The sequence below is a fragment of the Myotis yumanensis genome, unplaced genomic scaffold (assembly GCF_028538775.1).
Source record: "Myotis yumanensis isolate MYYU_CA2020_CCGP unplaced genomic scaffold, mMyoYum1.0.hap1 SCAF_16, whole genome shotgun sequence".
NCBI classification, from domain to species: Eukaryota; Metazoa; Chordata; class Mammalia; order Chiroptera; family Vespertilionidae; genus Myotis; species Myotis yumanensis.
This window is the reverse complement of record NW_027223767.1, coordinates 43,204,241-43,223,585: the sequence shown is the minus strand read 5'-3', so window position 1 is coordinate 43,223,585 and position 19,345 is coordinate 43,204,241. Positions and strand designations below refer to the sequence as shown.

The 19,345-nt window shown below is 36.9% G+C and overlaps 1 protein-coding gene across 2 annotated transcripts in view; it reads right to left on the bottom strand.

Moving 5' to 3' along the window:
• SKAP1 (src kinase associated phosphoprotein 1) overlaps positions 1-19,345 on the bottom strand; it is a 304,194-nt gene that overhangs the window by 199,542 nt on the left and 85,307 nt on the right. For both annotated transcript variants that reach the window (XM_070393189.1, XM_070393190.1), the window contains one exon: positions 13,202-13,227. In XM_070393189.1, coding sequence (XP_070249290.1) covers positions 13,202-13,227 — 26 coding nt within the window. The remainder of the gene's footprint in view (positions 1-13,201; positions 13,228-19,345) is intronic.

Below are 19,345 nucleotides of genomic sequence, written 5' to 3'. Positions count from 1 at the left end.
AATAATCCTGTGATATATTATTATCTCAAAGCTGCAGAAAAAGAAGATGAGACACAGAGATTAAATAGCTTACCCAAAGCCACATAAGTGACTCACAAGCGGCAGAGCCCGGCTTTGACCCCACCTTGTCTGATGACTAACCTCTTGTTCTAACCCACTGAGCTATACAGTCTCCACCGCTGCATGCTTTCTACATTATGGTCATTACTCAAGGGCAAAGCATACTGAATGACTTGGATGTGTGGCATGTGCTATAAATTATTATTTTCTTACTTCAGTAAAGTAAATCTATAATCAAAAATATAAATTATTATAAGTAGTAGTAATCGCAGTAATCACATTAGGAATGGAACTGACAGACAAAGCCGAACGTGGCCAATGATTTGTTCAAGAGGGAGTTCGCTCTATTCAAAGGTTCAAACTTACTGCAGTAGTATTGTTGCAGCGATTTTTTTTTAAAAAATATCACTTTGGGGCATGAATTTCATGCTTACAAAATTTAATACAACTACTTTGGGTTTAGTCAGATAAACATATTAAATAGTTTCCTGCATCTCCTGTTCGATTTTATTGGATCCTAGGTATTTTGACCTTGCTTCACATAAAATGAACCATGTTCCACACCCAAATATGGTTTTGACCTGGTGTAGTTACAGAATGTATTTCCTTTCCAGCCCTATCATGCTTTAAGTCTCTCAGTAGGAAAATAGGTTGAAATACATACAAATCCCACATAAATGTAGTAATTTTATTACTATTGGTTCATCTTGCTCTCTCTTCTCTTTTTTTTCTTTTTCCCAAATGACAAGTTGTAGTAAGACCTTGGCATCCACTTATAGTCCTGATGCATTCTAGGATCACTTGTACCAACATTACTTCTTTTTAAGAAAAACTGTAAGGCCAGTTGGATTCCACTATCTTCTGCTAAAGAAGAATGGGACTACATGATGTACAGGCTATGAGTAGATATAAGAACAATTTTCCAAACACCCAAGGAGTAAAAATAAAACAACATATAATAAAGAATGATTTACAGGTTAGATTAGCAGACCTGAAAAATGTAAAACATCTTTTAACATACTGCATAAAAGGAGAGTTTTCTTTGTAATATAGACCTCCAAGATCACTAAGGGTGTAATGGCAACGGGTAACAAGATTCGGCCTCTCCGTACCCCAATCCCACCTTAACCAAGGACTCCTGTTCATGTATGAAAATAACATGTGTGTAACCACATGTTGGTAACAACAATATCAACAACTAACACTTCTCACCATCTACAATTCTGCTCAGTGTTTGTCCCTTTTGGAACAGAAGAGTATCCCCTTATTTTTAAAATTTATTTTTCCTTTTCTATTGGGGTATCACTAACACAAGTAAAATGCACAAACCTTGAGGGCAAGTAATATTACTTTTTAAGTTTTGGAAAATACCTTTTATTATTATTATTTTAATCAATATAAATGTATTTTATTAATCAACTAGAGGCTCAGGGCATTAAATTCGTGCACTCGGGGGGGTGGTCTCTCAGCCCAGCCTGCACCCTCGCGCAGTTCGGGAGCCCTTGGGGGATTTCTGACTAACGGCTTAGCCCCACTGGGGAGCAGGCCTAAGCTGCCAGTCAGACATCCTTAGTGCTGCCACGGAGGCAGGAGAGGCTCCCACCATGCCACTGTGCTCGCCAGCCGTGAGCCCAGCTTCTGGCTGAGCGGCACTCCCCCTGTGGGAGCACACTGACCAGCAGGGGGCAGTTCCTGTGTTGAGCATCTGCCCCCTGGTGGTCAGTGAGCGTCATAGTGACCGGTTGTTCTGCTGTTCAGTCAATTTGCATATTAGCCTTTTATTATATCGGATAGGATTTGTCACTTTGGGTTGCCAGCTCCAACAAGATATACCAACATGGATTCATGGTGATCACAGATGGTGTCTATTCAATTTGGGAAAGTATCTTTTAGAGATGAATTGTGATCAAGAACTTTTCAGGCTGGAAAGTGTGTGTTAAATACACATCAGCTGACAAGGACAGATAGGTTCAAAGTTTCCACTATTTGCCTCACAAGAGTCAGCGGTAGCTGGGAGCTTTATTTTACACATCATATAAATCCCCTTCTCCATAACTAAGTAATTCCTTTCCTGTCTTAGTGATCCTTCAGCCATCCTGGTACCCAATAACTAGTAAACAAGTTTCTGAGAGAAGTATGTGGTGATGGGCAGCATAGTGAAAAATTAATGCATTATAAGAATTGGGCTCAACTAGCACATTATTTAGCCTCCAAATATCAAACAAATTCACTGGCTTTCAAGGGCTTAACTTATATAAAAAAACAATGTGAGCAGAAAACCAAAAAAAAAAAAAAAAAATTTGTATTTAAACTAGCCACACATTTTTCTTAACATTTTGTGTCCAGAACATGAAAATTCATTAGAGGCAGAATTCCTGAGATAGATAAATTCTTAACGCCAAAATTCTCTGTTCAGAAACTGTACTCATTACCTGATTTTCTGTGTTGCTCTAGGGATAATATTATCTAAGAGAAATATATTTTTTATTTTTTTTCTCAACAAAATTTCCCAAAGCTTATCAAAGACACTTAAAGCAGTCATTAATTTACCAATTACTTGATTTTTGTTTGCCATCTACATCAAGAGAAGAATCAGATTTTCTATCAACATTTAGATACCACATAAGGAAAAAAATACTGAGGGTAAAAAAAGGTATTTTTTAATCAGTTACCATGAGCATTATATGATACTATTTTATTTTAAAATTCACTTTTAAGTGATATGTCAAGGCAACATACTATATACTGCTGGTTCTCAAAAACTAAGTAACAGAGATTGCTGCTAGTTTATACCATTATTATGGTCTTGCCCATAAATTCATATGTAAAAATTAATAAATAAGTAAAGGAGGAAAAAAAATTTGAATGAATATAAAATTATCAAATCATGATTCTACTGGAAAAAAAGCTCACTCCTGTGTCAAATCAAGATTTTTTGCATGCTTCTTCATTAGTTAAGCGTGCCCAGAGCAAAACTTCCAAATGTTACAAGGAGACATATAATGAAAGCTCATCTTCCCTTCCTTCTTTTGGTTCTTCTCTCCAGAGGCAACCATTGTGACGTTTCTTGGGTGTTCTATGAACTTTCTACCTAATGGTCTGTGTGGTATGTCTTTTTAAAACAACAAAAAACCAAAACAACAAATGGTAGACTTGTCCTGTTCTGTCACCAGCTTTTTCTCCTAATCATTTATCTTTAAGGTTGCTCTAAATCAGCACATACTGATTTACTAGTATCCCATTTTAGCAAATTTTAGTACAAAATATGTGCATATGGTAAAAATTCAAGTAGTACCTTGATACTACTGGTTCTCAAAAACTAAGCAAATAATGAAAATTCTCTCTTGTATTCATACTGGTAACCTATCAATAGAGGTTACCACTGTTAATATATTCCAAAAATATTCCATACACAAATAAAAGCAAGCATGCAGGCACACACACACTATACAATGTTTGTTCAAACTGCTCTTTTCACTTAGCAATATGCCTTGGAGACAGCTTTCCATGTTACAAATATATACTAGTATGTGTTATGTTCTTCTAAACACTATGCAGCATTCCATTAATGGTTCTAACGTAATTTATTTAACTAGTCCTCTACTGCTGCACATTTAGGAGTCTTTGCTATTCCAAACAATGTATAATAAACATCCTTATACATAATATATTGTGTAGGGAATACAGAAGGCAGAAGCATCTGATTCCAATAATTTCTTCTTCCACCCCCATGAAAGTCAGTTATTTTTCTTATTTCTCAATATAATCTACTTCAAGGTAGGACATTTACAAAGGACATAAAAATTGAAAAAAATTTTAATGTTAAAAAGAATCAAAAAAGTGAGTCTTGATTTTAAATCTGTCTTTGACAGTAGTTGCAAAAGTATATTAATTTAAAAACATAGTTGGGTGAAGGGAAGCAAAGGGTGAGAAAATAGGGAACATCTGTAATACTGTCAACAATAATAATAAAAAAAAAAACCCAACCAGTAGATGTATAGGAAGTACAATATTTGAAAAGGTATTAAAGTCAATAATTAACTTCAAAAACAATTTGTGTGTACATTCACTTTCTACAGATTAATTTGTATAAAATGGAGCAAATAAAGAAAGGGGGAAAGGCCTAAAGGAAGTCAAGTCACAAAAGCAGCTGTCAAGATTGTTGATGCTAAAAGGTTGGGCTAAAGCCAAAGGCAGGAGTATTTGTCCTGTGTACATTTCCCCCTGTTAAATCCCCAAAAGACATAGAAAGCATTCTGGAAGATTTCTTTTTAAAAAGTAGCATAGGTTAGGATATTCTAGCTTCATAACCAACACTTGTGTTTATAAAATATTAGCATTCCAGGAATAGTGATAGAAAGATACTTAACAATAAATTACAAATATTGTAAATTCGGACTTTTTCTTACATTTGCAAACACGTCATAAATTTGAGCTGTGTTTCTTTGTATAAATCCTACTTACAACTGTGCTAAAACCTTTTGGCATAAATGCAAAGAGTATTTTCATAAATAAACTTAGTAAAATCACTGTACACTCCATTAATTCAAAAACACTTCTCTTCCACTTCAAAGGGAAACCCTTCTCTCCCCTTTTTAGTGCAAAGATGGTGTTTCTTTGCTGCTTTAATGGGTTGCTTCTTGTAGTTGTCATAACTACATGCTCCAAGTATGTGATAGTAAGAGATGAGAACTTAAGTGACATCCATGCTTCAATTCAACATGTCTCAGACATTACAGAGCAACAAGCTCATAAATCTAAGCTCTCAAGGGCCTACCAATAAAAATTCTGCATATACATCCTGTAAATGCAAACCTCAAAAATATGTACATGGTGACTTACATGGTGCTACCTCAAGGTTCAGCTGAAATGAATACATTTTATGAAAAGATATGTGAAATATATATTGTCTATGTTCCATACATGGATTTACTTGCCCAGCTCTACTTTGAAACATAAAAATGATACTTGCTAGCCCAGCCAGCGTGGTTCAATGATTGAGCATCAACCTATGAACCTAGGAGGTCACAGGTTCGATTCCCGGTCAGGGTACATGCCCGGGTTGTGGGCTCGATCCCCAGTGTGGGGCATGCAGGAGGCAGCCTATCAATGATTCTCTCTCATCATTGATGTTTCTATCTCTCTCTCCCTCTCCCTTCTTTGAAATCAATAAAAATGTATTTTTTAAAAGTCTAAGAAAAATAAAATCATAATACTTGCTAGCACTTTAGTAAGTGCTAACCAAGTGGCAAGCCCTCCTTGTGCGTTCATCTCATTAAAACTCATTACACCATTTATTGAAGAGACTGTCTTGACTCCATTGTATACTCTTGCCTCCTCTGTCAAATATTAATTGAGCAAAATGACTTCGGTCAATTTCTAGGTTCTCTGTTCTGTTCCATTGGTCTACTGGTATATGTCTGTTCTTGTGCCAGTACCAGGCAGTTTTGAGAACAGTGGCTTTGTAGTATAGCTTAATATCTGGTATTGTGATCCCTCCAACTTTCTTTCTCAAGATTGCTGCAGCTATTCGGGGTCTTTTTTTATCCCAGGTGAACTTTTGGAGAGTTCGTTCTAGGTCGTTGAAGTATGCCGTTGGCTTTTTAATGGGGATTGCACCAAATCTATAGATTGCTTTGGGTAGTGTGGACATTTTAATGATGTTGATTCTACCAATCCATGAACACGGTATATTCTTCCATTTGTTTATGTCTTCCTCTATCTCTTTTTTCAGCGTCCTGTAATTTTCTGAGTACATGTCCTTTACCTCCTTGGTTAAATTTATTCCTAGGTACCTTAATTTTTTGTTGTTGCAATGGTAAATGGGATTGTTTTTTTAGTTTCTATTTTTGTGAGTTCATTATTGGTGTATAAAAAAGCCATAGATTTCTGTTAATTTTGTATCCTGCTACATTGCCGAACTCATTTACTAATTCTAGTAGTTTTTTGATGGAGTCTTTAGGGTTTTACAATATCATGTCATCTGCGAATAATGACAATTTTACTTCTTCTTTTCCAATTTGATGCCTTTTATTTCTTCTTGTCTGATCGCTATGGCTAGCACTTCCAGTACTATGTCGAACAGGAGAGGTGAAAGTGGGTATCCTGTCTTGTTCCTGTTCTTAGGGGAAATGGTTTTAGTTTTTGCCCATTGAGTATAATGTTGGCTGTAGGTTTGTCATATAAGGCTTTTATTATGTTGAGGTATGATCCCTCTATTCCCACTTTGCTGAGAGTTCTTATCAGGAAAGGGTGTTGTATTTTGTCAAATGCCTTTTCTGTATCAACTGATATGATTATGTGACTCTTGTCACTCAATTCAATAAATGGTGTTGGGAAAATTGGAAAGATACATGCAAAAAAATGAAACTAGACCACCAATTTACACCATACATAAAAATAAATTCAAAATGGATAAAGGACTTAAACGTAAGATGGGAAACCATAAAAATCTTAGAAGAAGCCATAGACAGCAAAGTAGCAGACACTTGTCGTAGCAATATCTTTACAGATACAACTCCTACGGCAATGGAAACTAAGAAGAAAATAAACAAATGGGACCACATCAAAATAAAAAGCTTCTGCACAGCAAAAGAAACCATCAACAAAACAACAAGAAAGCCCACTGCATGGTAGAACGTATTTGTCAATGTTATCTCTGATAAGGATTAGTCTCCAAAATTTATAGAGAACTCATACAACTTAACAAAAGGAAGATAAACAATCCAATAAAAAATGAACACTTTTTGAAAGAGGACATACAGAAGGCCACAAGACATATGAAAACATGCTCAAAGTCACTAATCATTTGAGAGATGCAAATCAAAACAACAATGAGGTACCATCTCACACCTGTCAGAATGGCTATCATCAACAAATCAACAAACAACAAGTGCTGGTGAGGATGCGGAGAAAAAGGAACCCTCTTGAACTGCTGGTGGGAATGCAGACTGGTGCAGCCACTCTGGAAGACAGTATGGCGTTTCCTCAAAAAATTAAAAATGGAACTTCCATTTGACCCAGTGATCCAATTCTAGGAATATATTCCAAGAAAACAGAAACACCAATCAGAAAGGGTATATGTATCCCTATGTTCATAGCAGCCAAATTTATAATAGCTAAGATTTGGAAACAGCCTAAGTGCCCATCAGCAGATGAGTGCATTAGAAAACTGTGGTACATCTACATAATGGAATACTATGCTGCTGTAAAAAAGAAGGAATTCTTACCATTTGCAACAGCATGGATGTAACTGGAGAGCATTATGCTAAGCAAAATAAGCCAGTCAGAGAAAGATAAATACCACATGATCTCACTCATTTGTGGAACATAGTGAACAACATAAACTGATGAACAAAAATAGAACCAGTCATAGAAGCATCGAATAGACTGTCCAACCTATGAGGGAAAGCGGGGGGTGAGGGGGTAAGAGATCAGCCAAAGGTTTTGTATGCATGATATGAGCATTACCAATAGACACAGATGGGGGTTGCGGTGGTGGCATGTGCTGGGGGGTAGGGGCGGCCTGGGAGAGGTCAAGGGGAGGGAAAGGGAGACTTATGTAATACTTTAAACAATAAAGAATTTAAACTAATAAAAAAAAACCTCATTACAACTCATACATAGTAACTGTGAAGTAGATATCATTAGCAAGAATTTGTAAATGAGGAGGTTATGTCACTTGCTGTTGCTCATACAGCTTGTTAAGTATAGGAGTCAGGATTCAAATTTAGGTCTGACTTCAAAGCTCATGCTCTTTCATCACAAAACATTAAACTTGAAACAACAGTTTTTTCAAAAAACAGCTAACTACTTTATGTATTTTGTGGCAAGAAATTTCCCTGGCCCATGTTTACCACTATCATTAATGCATGAGGTCTCACAATAGAAATAAAAGAACAATGGCACATTTTTTTTATTAACACGTTAAGCGCCCAGCCTGTTTTGTCTTCCGGATGGAAAGTATAATGTCTGTCACCGGTGACTGACTGGGCGCTTAACGTGTTAATCTCAACCTGGATTTCTCTTTGCTTTTATCTTTGCATTATGGATAATTTTAAACATGTATAAAAGTAGACAAAACTGTATAATAAGCCCCCAGGTACACATACTCCAGCTTCAACAAGAGTCAATTTATGATCCAACTTGTTTTATCTACAACTCCACCTCAAAATTTCTCCCCCCTCCTGAGTTATTTTGAATAATATGCCAGCCAAGTACCACTTTATCTTTAAATATCACCGCAAACCTCTTCTAAGATAAGGACTCTTTTTAAAAACATAAGCATAAAGCATTGTCATACCTAAAAAATTAACAGTCGTTTCTTTTTAAAATTTTTTTTCCTTTTTGTTGGATTTATTGGGGTGACAATGCTTTACAAAATGATACAGGTTTCAGGTGCACAATTCCACAACACACCATCTGTGCCCTGTACCGTGTGTTCCCACCCCAAGTCAAGTCTCCTTCCATCACCATTTATTGCCCCTAACCCTTCCTCCACCTCCTCTTTAATATAAAATATCCAGTCAGTGTTAAAATTTCTAATTCTCTGATAGATATCACTTTTTATAGTGATACATCTCTTTTAATCTATAGTTAATGTGGCTTTATAATAATATTTACCTTACTCCACTGTGCACTATTTGCTTTTGGCAAGCTATATTTTTAAGGATAAATTTGCTTTGACAAGAGATATAGGCTTGCCATTTCAATTTATATTTTTAATGGTCACAGAATGAAAATTTTTCATATTGAAATATACTGAATAACTTTCTCAGAAACCCTCTATGCCAGCGGTTCTCAACCTGTGGGTCGCGACCCCTTTGGCGGTCGAACGACCCTTTCGCAGGGGTTGCCTAAGACCATCCTGCATATCAGATAGTTACATGACGATTCATAACAGTAGCAACATTACAGTTATGAAGTAGCAACGAAAATAATTTTATGGTTGGGTCACAACATGAGGAACTGTATTTAAAGGGCCAGGAGGTTGAGAACCACTGCTGCTATCCATGTAGAATCTTCAAGTTGGCAAGAAATTTCCCTGGCCCATGTTTACCACGATCACAAATGTAATACGAGTGATCACTGGACCAACAAAATAGGATGTTGTTATACACATTTACAACATTTTCAGTCTTCTTAAAATTTTTATTTAAACATTGTGTCATTTGCTTTAGACTCTGGGTCCATGGTGGCAATTTTTCTAATACGTGTAAAGATGGTTTTATTGCAATGAAATTTAAATTACAACTGGCAATAATTAACTTATTTTACAAAAGGGAAAACTAAACTAAATGAAGTAAGTCAGTTTTCTCAAGCGATAAAATGATATTGCAGTCATATGTAAAGGGAAAAACTAATATTATTGATTAGACATCTGAACAATCATTTTTTTTAGATGTCTGATTAGTGAAATGGTAAAAGTTCCATGGCAAAGATTCCAATGAGTTTTCTTTGCAACTTTAAGTGAAAAATTAAGTGGATGAAAGTTCTTAAAGTAAGCATGACTTGAAATATCAAGGGAATCTATGTCTTATTAAAAATAAAAGTAAGGTGCCCTGGCCAGTGTGGCTCAGTTGGTTGGGCGTCATCCCATGCACTGAGAGGTCGCTGGTTCGATTCTTGGTCAGGGCACATGCTTGGGTTGCAGGCTCGATCCCCAGTGTGGGGCATGCAGGAGGCAGCCGATCGATGTTCTGCTCTCACATCGATATTATTGTTGTTTTATTGTCTAAAGTTTTACGTATGTCTCCTTTTCCCCCAATTGACGCCCCCAGCCGATGTTTTTTTTCTCTCACTCTGTCCCCTTCATCTCTCTCTAAAAATCAATAAAAATATTTTAAAAAATAAAAAGGCTTTTCCATGTTCTCCAATCATATTTGAGCTCATTAAAAGAGCTCTTTCACTCATGTCCCTTCTACATTAAAGTAATAAATATTTGGATTATGTTTTATTTTCTCTATGTTTCATTCTTTTTTTTAATGAACATAATTCAGGAAGTTGACAGTGGACCAATAAGAAAATTTGGGTAGAAATAGGAGGGAAAAAGAATTACCATTAATACTATCAAACATTCAACTAAATTTTCTTACTGTTTCGTATGTGCAGGTGCCGTGCTTAGGGCTTACACATATTGCAACTAGTCCTCATAACAACCCTGCAATGAGGCAATAAGATATCGCCATGGAGAGTAGGGGTTCTGGAACTACTAATCAGTACAGATGTCTTATTAGGGTGATAAAAATGTTCTAAAATTAATAGTGGTAATAGTTACACAAACTCAGTGACTATACTAAAAACCACTGACATATACTTTAAAAGGGTGAGTTTTATGGTATATGAATTCTATCTCAATAAATGTTTTCTATATATTTAAATGTATGCTATAGAATTACACTGACCAAGTTGGAATCCTTGAGAGGCATGATCTTGAACAAGTTTCTTAACCTCTCTGTGCCTCAGTTTTCCAAATCTGTCGATGGGCATATTAATAGCACCTATTTCGTGGGGAAGTTCAGAGGGTTAAATACGATAATGCATGTAAAGGACTTAGCACAGTCTCTGGTCCAATCCCTGTTTTATAGATAAGAAAGCTGAGGATCAGAGAAACTTAGCAACTTGCTAAGGTCGAATGACCTTTAGCCAAACAGTACAGTTGGGCTTTGAACCCAGGTCTGTCAAGCCTCAACCTCCACGCTCTTTCTGTCAAGCATGTTTCTTTTCCAGAACAGGAATAAGACTCTCCCTAACGCTATTCAATGGTTACTCCTCCAGCGCATTCAACTATAGGATTGAATGGGAAACCTGGGATTGATAAGAAAAACGTTGCTTGCAATCCTTCTCCATGTCTGGGCAAGCATCTTTCTTTAAAGGTTACTCTTGCAGCACATGGTACCGAATCATCACCATAAACATATGTTTAAATATGTGTAACCAAAGGGCTTTATAAATAAGGGACCTTTTCTAAATAAGGACCATTTTCCTTCCAGGCACCAGACTCTGGTTTAGTCCAAATGCCCTGAAGAACACACGGGTGCATTTTGTGTGCAGAGTTAATGAAATTCATCCGTCGTCTTCCTACACAGAAGATCCTGCCACAGATACAAATGCTGGGAGAGTCTGGGGCTATCATTTCTGTCCCTTCTCACCCCCTTCCCAATACTACCTCGTCTCCCAGGGCTTTAACAATTCTTCCGCTAGCTGGTCTCTTCCTTACATATTCCTTTTCTTTGTATAATCCTAAATTGGCCTATAGAACCTCCTATAGACCTGTACCCACCCACTCTACCAGTTTCTGAAGCACACAGTGAACTAAGACTTGATCAAAAGGGCTTCAAGGTAAAGGACATTCTCCCTCCCCTGCCCCAAAATCATGTCTTAGGGAAGAGCAAGGCTGTGGGCACAACAACAACCGGTTTTGCTACTTGCTCTTTCTTTACATTTACTACTATTTCCAAATAAGCAAAGACTTTGCTACATATATTCAGCCACTGCCAATAGGTCAATAGTTTTCTGTTCTAAATAAACTCTTCTTTCAATAAGAGAGAAAGGCTGTGTAGAAGTTGCCCTGCGCTGGAAGATGGCTGCCATGCCGCTATTATTAGCATCTGGTAAGATGTGCCCTGTGTCTTTTTAGCTCCAGATAGTCTCTTGTGTGGAGTTCCAAAATTATTTTTTCTTCTCGACATATTATTACACCACATCTCTGACACTAATTCTTTATTTCTCCTTTAGGTAATTAATTCTACCCTCGCAGTTCCATTCATTTCTGCCAGTTCACATTCATGTTCTGGCCCCTGTGGATTTTGGTTAACATCTGTTAAACCCTGAACTGTAGGGCCATTCCCTGAATAGCATATTCACATATTACAAAGCAAACTGCTACATGATTACACATAATTTTCTATTCTCAGCCTATGTTTTTGCCATAAATGTCTTAGGACAGTGAGATATATAATAACCACACATCATATTATTTAAAATACTATAAATAGTATGACTTTAAGTTACAAGAATTAAGAAGCTTTAGAAATATAATATTTTCATTTGGTAAAGTTGGCTTTAAAAAAAACTTGAAATACATGAAAACAAAGTATGAGCTAGGAAAATTAAAATTTTAATAAAACTAGTATCATTGTGCACAACTTAAATTTCTTTAAGGCATTACTGTTCACTGAGATGAGATACAGTGACAGTGAAAGAATGAGTATGGGGAAAGTTTACAATTGGTTAAAAAGTTATAGCGCAAAAACAGTTCATAAAGTAGTTGCAAATTTGGTCTATTCCTTTCTGTGATTATCTGAGAAAATAAAAAATCTCTACTTCTAATAAGGTAAGATAATTAACATTCACAAGGATGTTTCTGACATTCTCAACCAGAGTGCTGAAAAGAAGAAAAGCCTATACTTTAAAGACATCCCTTCAAACTGTTTGAATTCAGAAAAAAAATATTCTAATTTTGAACCTTTAAAAATGTGTTCCAATCCTGTCCTTTTTTTTTTTTTTTCTTTAATCTTGCACACAGCTGTCTGTTGTACTTTTTAGAATCATGCCAGCTGCTGGGTTCATCAAGCAAAGGCAGGAAAACAATGGTTTGAAAGTAATTAGACGCTCCGAGGCTGCAGTGAGGCTCATATTAAAATGTGATAACACTGTTCTGGTGGGAATTTCAACACTGCTCCATTTCTGACATTTCTCTTCTGCCAGACAGGCAGGCTGTGTGGCAGAGCACCGTGATCGGGGAGGTAACACATTGGAATTTATTTCTGGAGCAAATGAACGATGAGCCGAGTTGGAGCCCTCCCAAGGTTTTTAGGATGGACTTGGCTACCATTTTATTTGAATGCTTGTGGATCCTGTTGGCCTCTCACAAAGCTCAAGATATAATAGCATATTATAGTTTTAGTTCTATAAAATAATCTAGCACCAATCCACTAAGAAAAAGGAAGCTTCAAAGACCCTTGTTGCTAAAAAGCAGGGCAGGGGGGCCCAGCAGGATGAAGGTTAATTAAACACTCCACTAACTTTCCTCAGAAATGGCTAATGCCACTCTGTGGAGAAGCTTTTATAGAAGAGACAGAAAGAAACAATACCGTCTCCACCTTCTTAGGGTAAAACCATAAATGGTCCGTGTACTCACCTTGGGGCTGAAAATCCCAGTAGTACCTGGAAAACAAGAAAAATAATGGAGTTTAGTCAAACCTGTATTTCTCAATCTGGGTTGGCATACGGTAGCTATAGCACCCCATCCAAAAAGCTTGCCAAATAGTCGGTAACTAGCCAAAGCTACTACCCACTTTGACAAGAACCCAAGGGACTTGGAAGAGCCTCAAAGGCTTGAAAGCGGCATTTAACTCACTGTAACTCCTTAGATAACCTGGACCACATTGCTGGAGATGTCCTAAGAGGTTTGCTAGCCATGGACCAGGGTTTCTCATAGGAGCTTACAGACTCTGAGCAGGACAATTCTTTGTTGGTGACAACCTGTCTCCTGTATTATAGGACAACCAGCATCACTGGTCCTGGATATCAAATGCCACCTCCAACACATTCCCCCGCCCCCTCACCCCCGCAACACATCCTCAAATACTTCTGGGCCTAAATTCTTCTTAATTTTATAGGTCAAGCATGAGCAACTGACAAGGTCATCAGGCATTTTAGTATCTGAGCCAAGTCTGAGGCTCTTGAAGCCTGCCATCCCCTTTTTTATTTTGGGAAATGATTGGCAAAACTGACAACCCTTAAAGCCTTAAAACTAATGAAACAGCAGTGGTAAGAAGGATCATTTTTTTTAAGTCGCTTATTTGGAATCTAAATTGCATCCCGTCCCTCCAAAACAATGTATATATGGTGGCTACCCACAAAAGTCTATTGCATTTTGGATACCATTTCCTCCTGCCTTCACAGGAAGCTTACATTATTTCTATATTGATTTTCTCTTGTATATAATCAACCTCTTCCTCTCAATTTCGCACTTTCCATCAGCATTTTGTTAATATAAAAATAAAGCAAACCTTCCCTCACCCTCTTCACATCCCTCCATCTTGGCCGTCCTCTTTTCCCTCACAGCACAGTGAAATTTTCAGAAGTGTGTCTATAGTTTATCTCTTTATTTCCTCGCCTCTCACTCATTTCTCAACATAGTCCCATCTCGCTTACAATCACCACATGTTATTTCTTGCTGTGGACATAGTGACCCTCCCATACCACTAAGTAGAGTGAATAATACTTATCTTCATCTTGACCTCCCAAGAGTTTATATGTGCATATGAGCATTTCCCCCCTTGACTAGAGAGTCACAGTTTTATCGAATTCTTAAAAGAATCCATTACCCGCCGCCCCCCCCCCCCAAAAAGACTAACAGAAGGGCATAGGTGATTACATACGTGACTGAAATAATGTGTGACCACTTTAGGGAGAAACATTAGCCCAGTGAGTATCTAGGTTACTTGTTAATAAGATAAAAATTCAGAAAGTGGAGAGGAAGGAAATCAGTGGGGCGGATGTTGCCGTAATCCAGTAATGAATCCGTGGGAAATTGTCAGAGATGAGGAAGAGAAGATGGAGAAGAAACCTCATGCTGGGCTTTTCCTTTTCCAGAACAGTTCTGGACTGGCAGTCAGGTAAAGGGAAATGTAAGATGGCAGGGAAAGTTAAAGACAGCTTTGCCAGCTGCAGTGGAAAAGAAAAGAGGGAATAAGAGGAGAAAGGGGTGGAAAATGTAAAGCTGTAACATCCCGGATGTAGAGACATGCAAACGGGAACTGGTGTGATGGGTCAGTCTCCACCCAGCAGACAATGCAGCTCCACACTGAACCTGCTGGCCACTGTGAAGAGTTTTCCATAAAACTCCTTTCTGTAAAATACAGCTAATCAAGCTAATCATAAAAAGGCTGAGCAATTTGTCATCTTCCCCTTCTATTTTCCATCTCCTTTTGAGGCACCGCCCAAGCCCTTGATTCCAATCATTAACCAACCTCTTATTCAATATAAATAGAAATTAGGGTGCGAGCATATGCACGCGCGTGCGTGTGTGTGTGTGTGTACGCACCTGCACTCCTCTCTCCAAAATGTTAATGGCAACAGCAGGAACTTCGTTAACCAATGTTCTCATGTATTACCCACAAATAATCCTAGTGATGCAACAGCAATTAAAAGACCAACTCTTGGCAAATTGTTAAGTAGGTAAAATGTGTTTTTCATGATTTCAGCTTCTTCTTTTGTCCTCTCACCTCCATAAGCCCCACTCCAACTCACACACATATTTTCAGTCCCCTCCTCTACCTACATAACGTGCCCCTGGCCTTCCGATTTCTCTTGTTAGTTAGGAAGATGTTTTAAGTTCACATATACTAAGAGTATTGCTTCTACCAATAGCTGTGACTTAAGAAGGCTGATTATGTAAAAAGATTAGATTTAACAGTATCAATTACAGTAGGTTTATCTTGACGTTAAAAATAAGAATCTGCTTTATTCTTGATAATACTGTAATTAAATATTTCTGTCAATAAAAATCATATGTAGAACTGAAATGAGGTGACATGCAGTGGAATGTTAGTTCCCTTATTTTTCAGAAGTTATAAAATTATCCTGTTACCCTACCTTTTTTCCCTCTCCTCTTACTCTAAATATTAGGAATCACCCTAAAAAAAGTCTATTCACACACACACACACACACACACACACACACACAGTTCACAGAGGTTACTTCTAAAAGGCAAGGCCAAAAGGTGAGCAACCTCATCCCTCACTGGAGGAGCCACAGATTATTCTCTGCTGGACACACTTAAGGCCTTGATCTTGTCTTGTTAAACACATCCTATGGGTTGCCTTCATCACATTCTCCGGAAAGATGATTCCACACCAGAGAATTCTACACTCTGTAGGTGGCATTTAGTCAAATCCTGCCAAAATCTTCTAATTCTTATCCTCCACTTTGAAAACAATTATCCCTTAGCTAGAGACCCCAACAAGTCTGAAACTAAAAATTTTGAACCCAAATGCAAAGACCACATTAGAAGTATATGAAAGAAAAAAGTATACAAACACACACGCACAGTTGTGTTTATCCTAAAAGTCTCTGAGAATTTCATATCAGGCCTGTGCATATAGATGACAGATACTTCTTTAATCTTCTCTTTGAAGCTTTGGCTTCTATGTGAAAGGGAAGCTATAACTCCTCTATAATAGTCATATTCAACATTATAAGGTCCATGCAAATAAGATTTGAAACTAGGAAAAGATGAGTACAAAATGAGCAGAGAGAAAATGCTAAAACCATAGTGATGATTATTATTTTCACATTCAATCAAAATAAATACATTTTTTTCTTGTGCTTCCAAAAATGAAAATGAAAGAATAAAAATCCACAACATTAGGTTTACTCTACAAAATAGTCTTGAACATGTAGGGTTAAACATTACGTGCAAGGCAAAGTTTGTGATACATGTTTTAAATTAAATAGGTTTCAATTAAACATTAATTTATTTTTATTATTAAAGTATAGTTGACATAATATTATAGTAGTTTCAGGTGTACAACACAATTACTTAATATTTATATATGCACCTTATGAAGTGTTTAACATGATAAGTAGAGTAACCATCTGTCACTTTACAGAGTTATTACAATATTATTGACTATATTTCCTATGCTGTACATTACATTCCTATGACTTATTTATTTTACAACTGGAAGTTTGTATTTTTCAATCCCCTTCATCTTTTCACCCTTCCTTCAATCCCCTTTAATTGAACTTTAGTTTAAGGAAAGGTACAACAAATAAATTGAACCCACTGTATTGAGGGAATCTTGATGAGCCCCGGCTCATCAAGATTATGATAATAATAACAATGTTAAGATATTTTGAACACATTGTTGGACACTGTTCTAAGCAGTTCTCTTATATTAACTCACTCCCCCTTCAACTCTAACTGTATTATTATGTTCATTTTCTAAATGAGGAAACTGAGGCATCAAGAGGTGAGATAACTTGCCCACAATCACAGTTAGTAAATAAGGCTAACAAGTTACCATTCCTAGCAACTAGTTCCAGAACAGGCACTCTAATAATAAATTAAGGAGGTAAAACAAACAACTGTAACTATCCTCATATTGGAAATATCTAGGAAGAAAAATAATTCTATTTCCTAACTATAATTTAAAAATTAGCACATTCAGTATTTAATATAAACATTGATATATATATATATTTATATATATTTATTACATGTGTTATTTTATTTAATTTTCATCACAACCCTATGAGGTCAGTACTACTATTATCCCCATTTTATAGATAAGAAAACTGAGACTCAGGAAGGTCAAGGAACTTGACCAAAAATCATGTAGCTATTAAGTGACAGAACCAAGATTTGAACCCAGGTCTACTTGCTTCCAGAGCACAAGCTCTTAAATCCCATATTAACTACTTTTTAATTGGCTGTAATATTTAAAAAAAAACAGTATTAAGAGAAAGTATAATTGTTTTGTTAGACAACCTATTCTCAGAGAGTACATAGATCTGAGGTCTTTAACTTGAAGTCAGTCCATAGTTGAGCTTTGGGAAATAAACATTATGTTCTCTTACTCCCTAAAATTGTAAGTGAAAGGTAATATATGTTTTCTTTTCCCTTGAAAAAGAGTCCAAAAACTTCATTAGATTTCTGAAATATATCAACAAGTCTCTCCCTCCAACATGAGAAGACCCTCTGGGTTAGATGAATAAGGTTGTAATGGCATTATAACACTAGATCCCTAGAAAGGCCAACATCTGTACTGTTATAAATCTAGAACATCTAGATGAAAAATTTTTGCAACTAAGGTATTAAAAGGGTTATTTTATCTGTGACTTAGGTAAATTTAAAACTCATCAGATATTCCCTGCTACCTGGTAGACAAAATCAAATCTCTTCTTGCTGTCTCAAGGATGTCTAAATTTAAGGTTCAGTTTTTGTACCAAAACAGTGGTGCCTTCTAAATGGATAGGCAGTCTGCAATACTCAATGTTCAGAGACATCTTCTATTTCCCTCTTGACCATCTCTATTCTCTGGTAATGGCTGTTTCCAAACAGACTGCAAAAACTAATACTGAATATTATTCTGGCATTAGAAATGGAATCTTAGAACTCAAATGGGCACCTGGTTGAGTAGTGCTTCAACGGCAAATTGGTAAGAGTACGAAAACCCTTGCACTTGATCTTAAGCAGTGAGCCATGTGGTAGAGACTGATTTATGGCCAAGGAAATGGGCTTTCTGAACAATGCTAATCACCTGCACACTATAGATATTTCCTATAATCTATTTTCTCACTTGAGAGTATTTTATCTGATTTCAAATCGTCTTTCTACCTGTGTTCCATCCTACCTTGCAGAAGGCCTGGGCGAGTGGCAAGGGTACTATGGCCAATGACACTCAAGAACAGAAATGGGAAAAGAGCACCATCTGGTGGAAGCCTCTGGTGGAGGCATCAGAGGCCTGGGACCCAGCGGTTGGGATACCAGCCTTAGAAACAGTTGGGAAGGAATAGGAAAGGTCCCTGTAGGGGAGCTGGTGCCCCTCTAGCCCCAGTTCCTTTAATTTATCAAAAGTGTAAGATCCAGTGCCTGCCTACAAGAAGCTTACAATCTAGTCTAAATTATGAGATATTTACACATGAAGAGATGCCAATCTAAGATAGTAAATAACAAACACGATGGTAATAATAGACAATACGCATTTAACTGAAGTAACAGAAGAGCCTGTCAGAAAAAGTTTCTCTGTTCTTTTTTTAAATGTAACATTTCTGTAGTCTTGAGTCTATAGCCACACATTTTAAAAACCTACTCCAGAAGGCAACATAATGTTCTCTTACTTACAAACTAGAAGTCACAATTAATCTTTTACTAAATGCCAAACAAGCAAAATTATCTGATGTTGACAGTATTACCCATGACTAAGAATTTTTTTGAAGTCTATTCCAAGACACTGAAAAAAGTAATAAAATTTAAAAAGAAATAAAGCCCTATTTCCCACTAGAATCTTTTATAACACTTTAACTACATAAAATCCCTGCTATTGTCAATTGAACATCCGCTCTGATGCTAACAGTAAGAAATCTGGGGGCTCTTTTTTAAAAATATATATTTTTATTGATTTCCGAGAGGAAAGGAGAGGGAGAGAGAAGTAGAAACATCAATGATGAGAGAATCATCAATCAGCTGCCTCCTGAATGCCCCCACCAGGGACTGAGCCCACAACCCAGGCATGTGCCCTGACCGGGAATTGAACCGTGACCTCCTGGTTC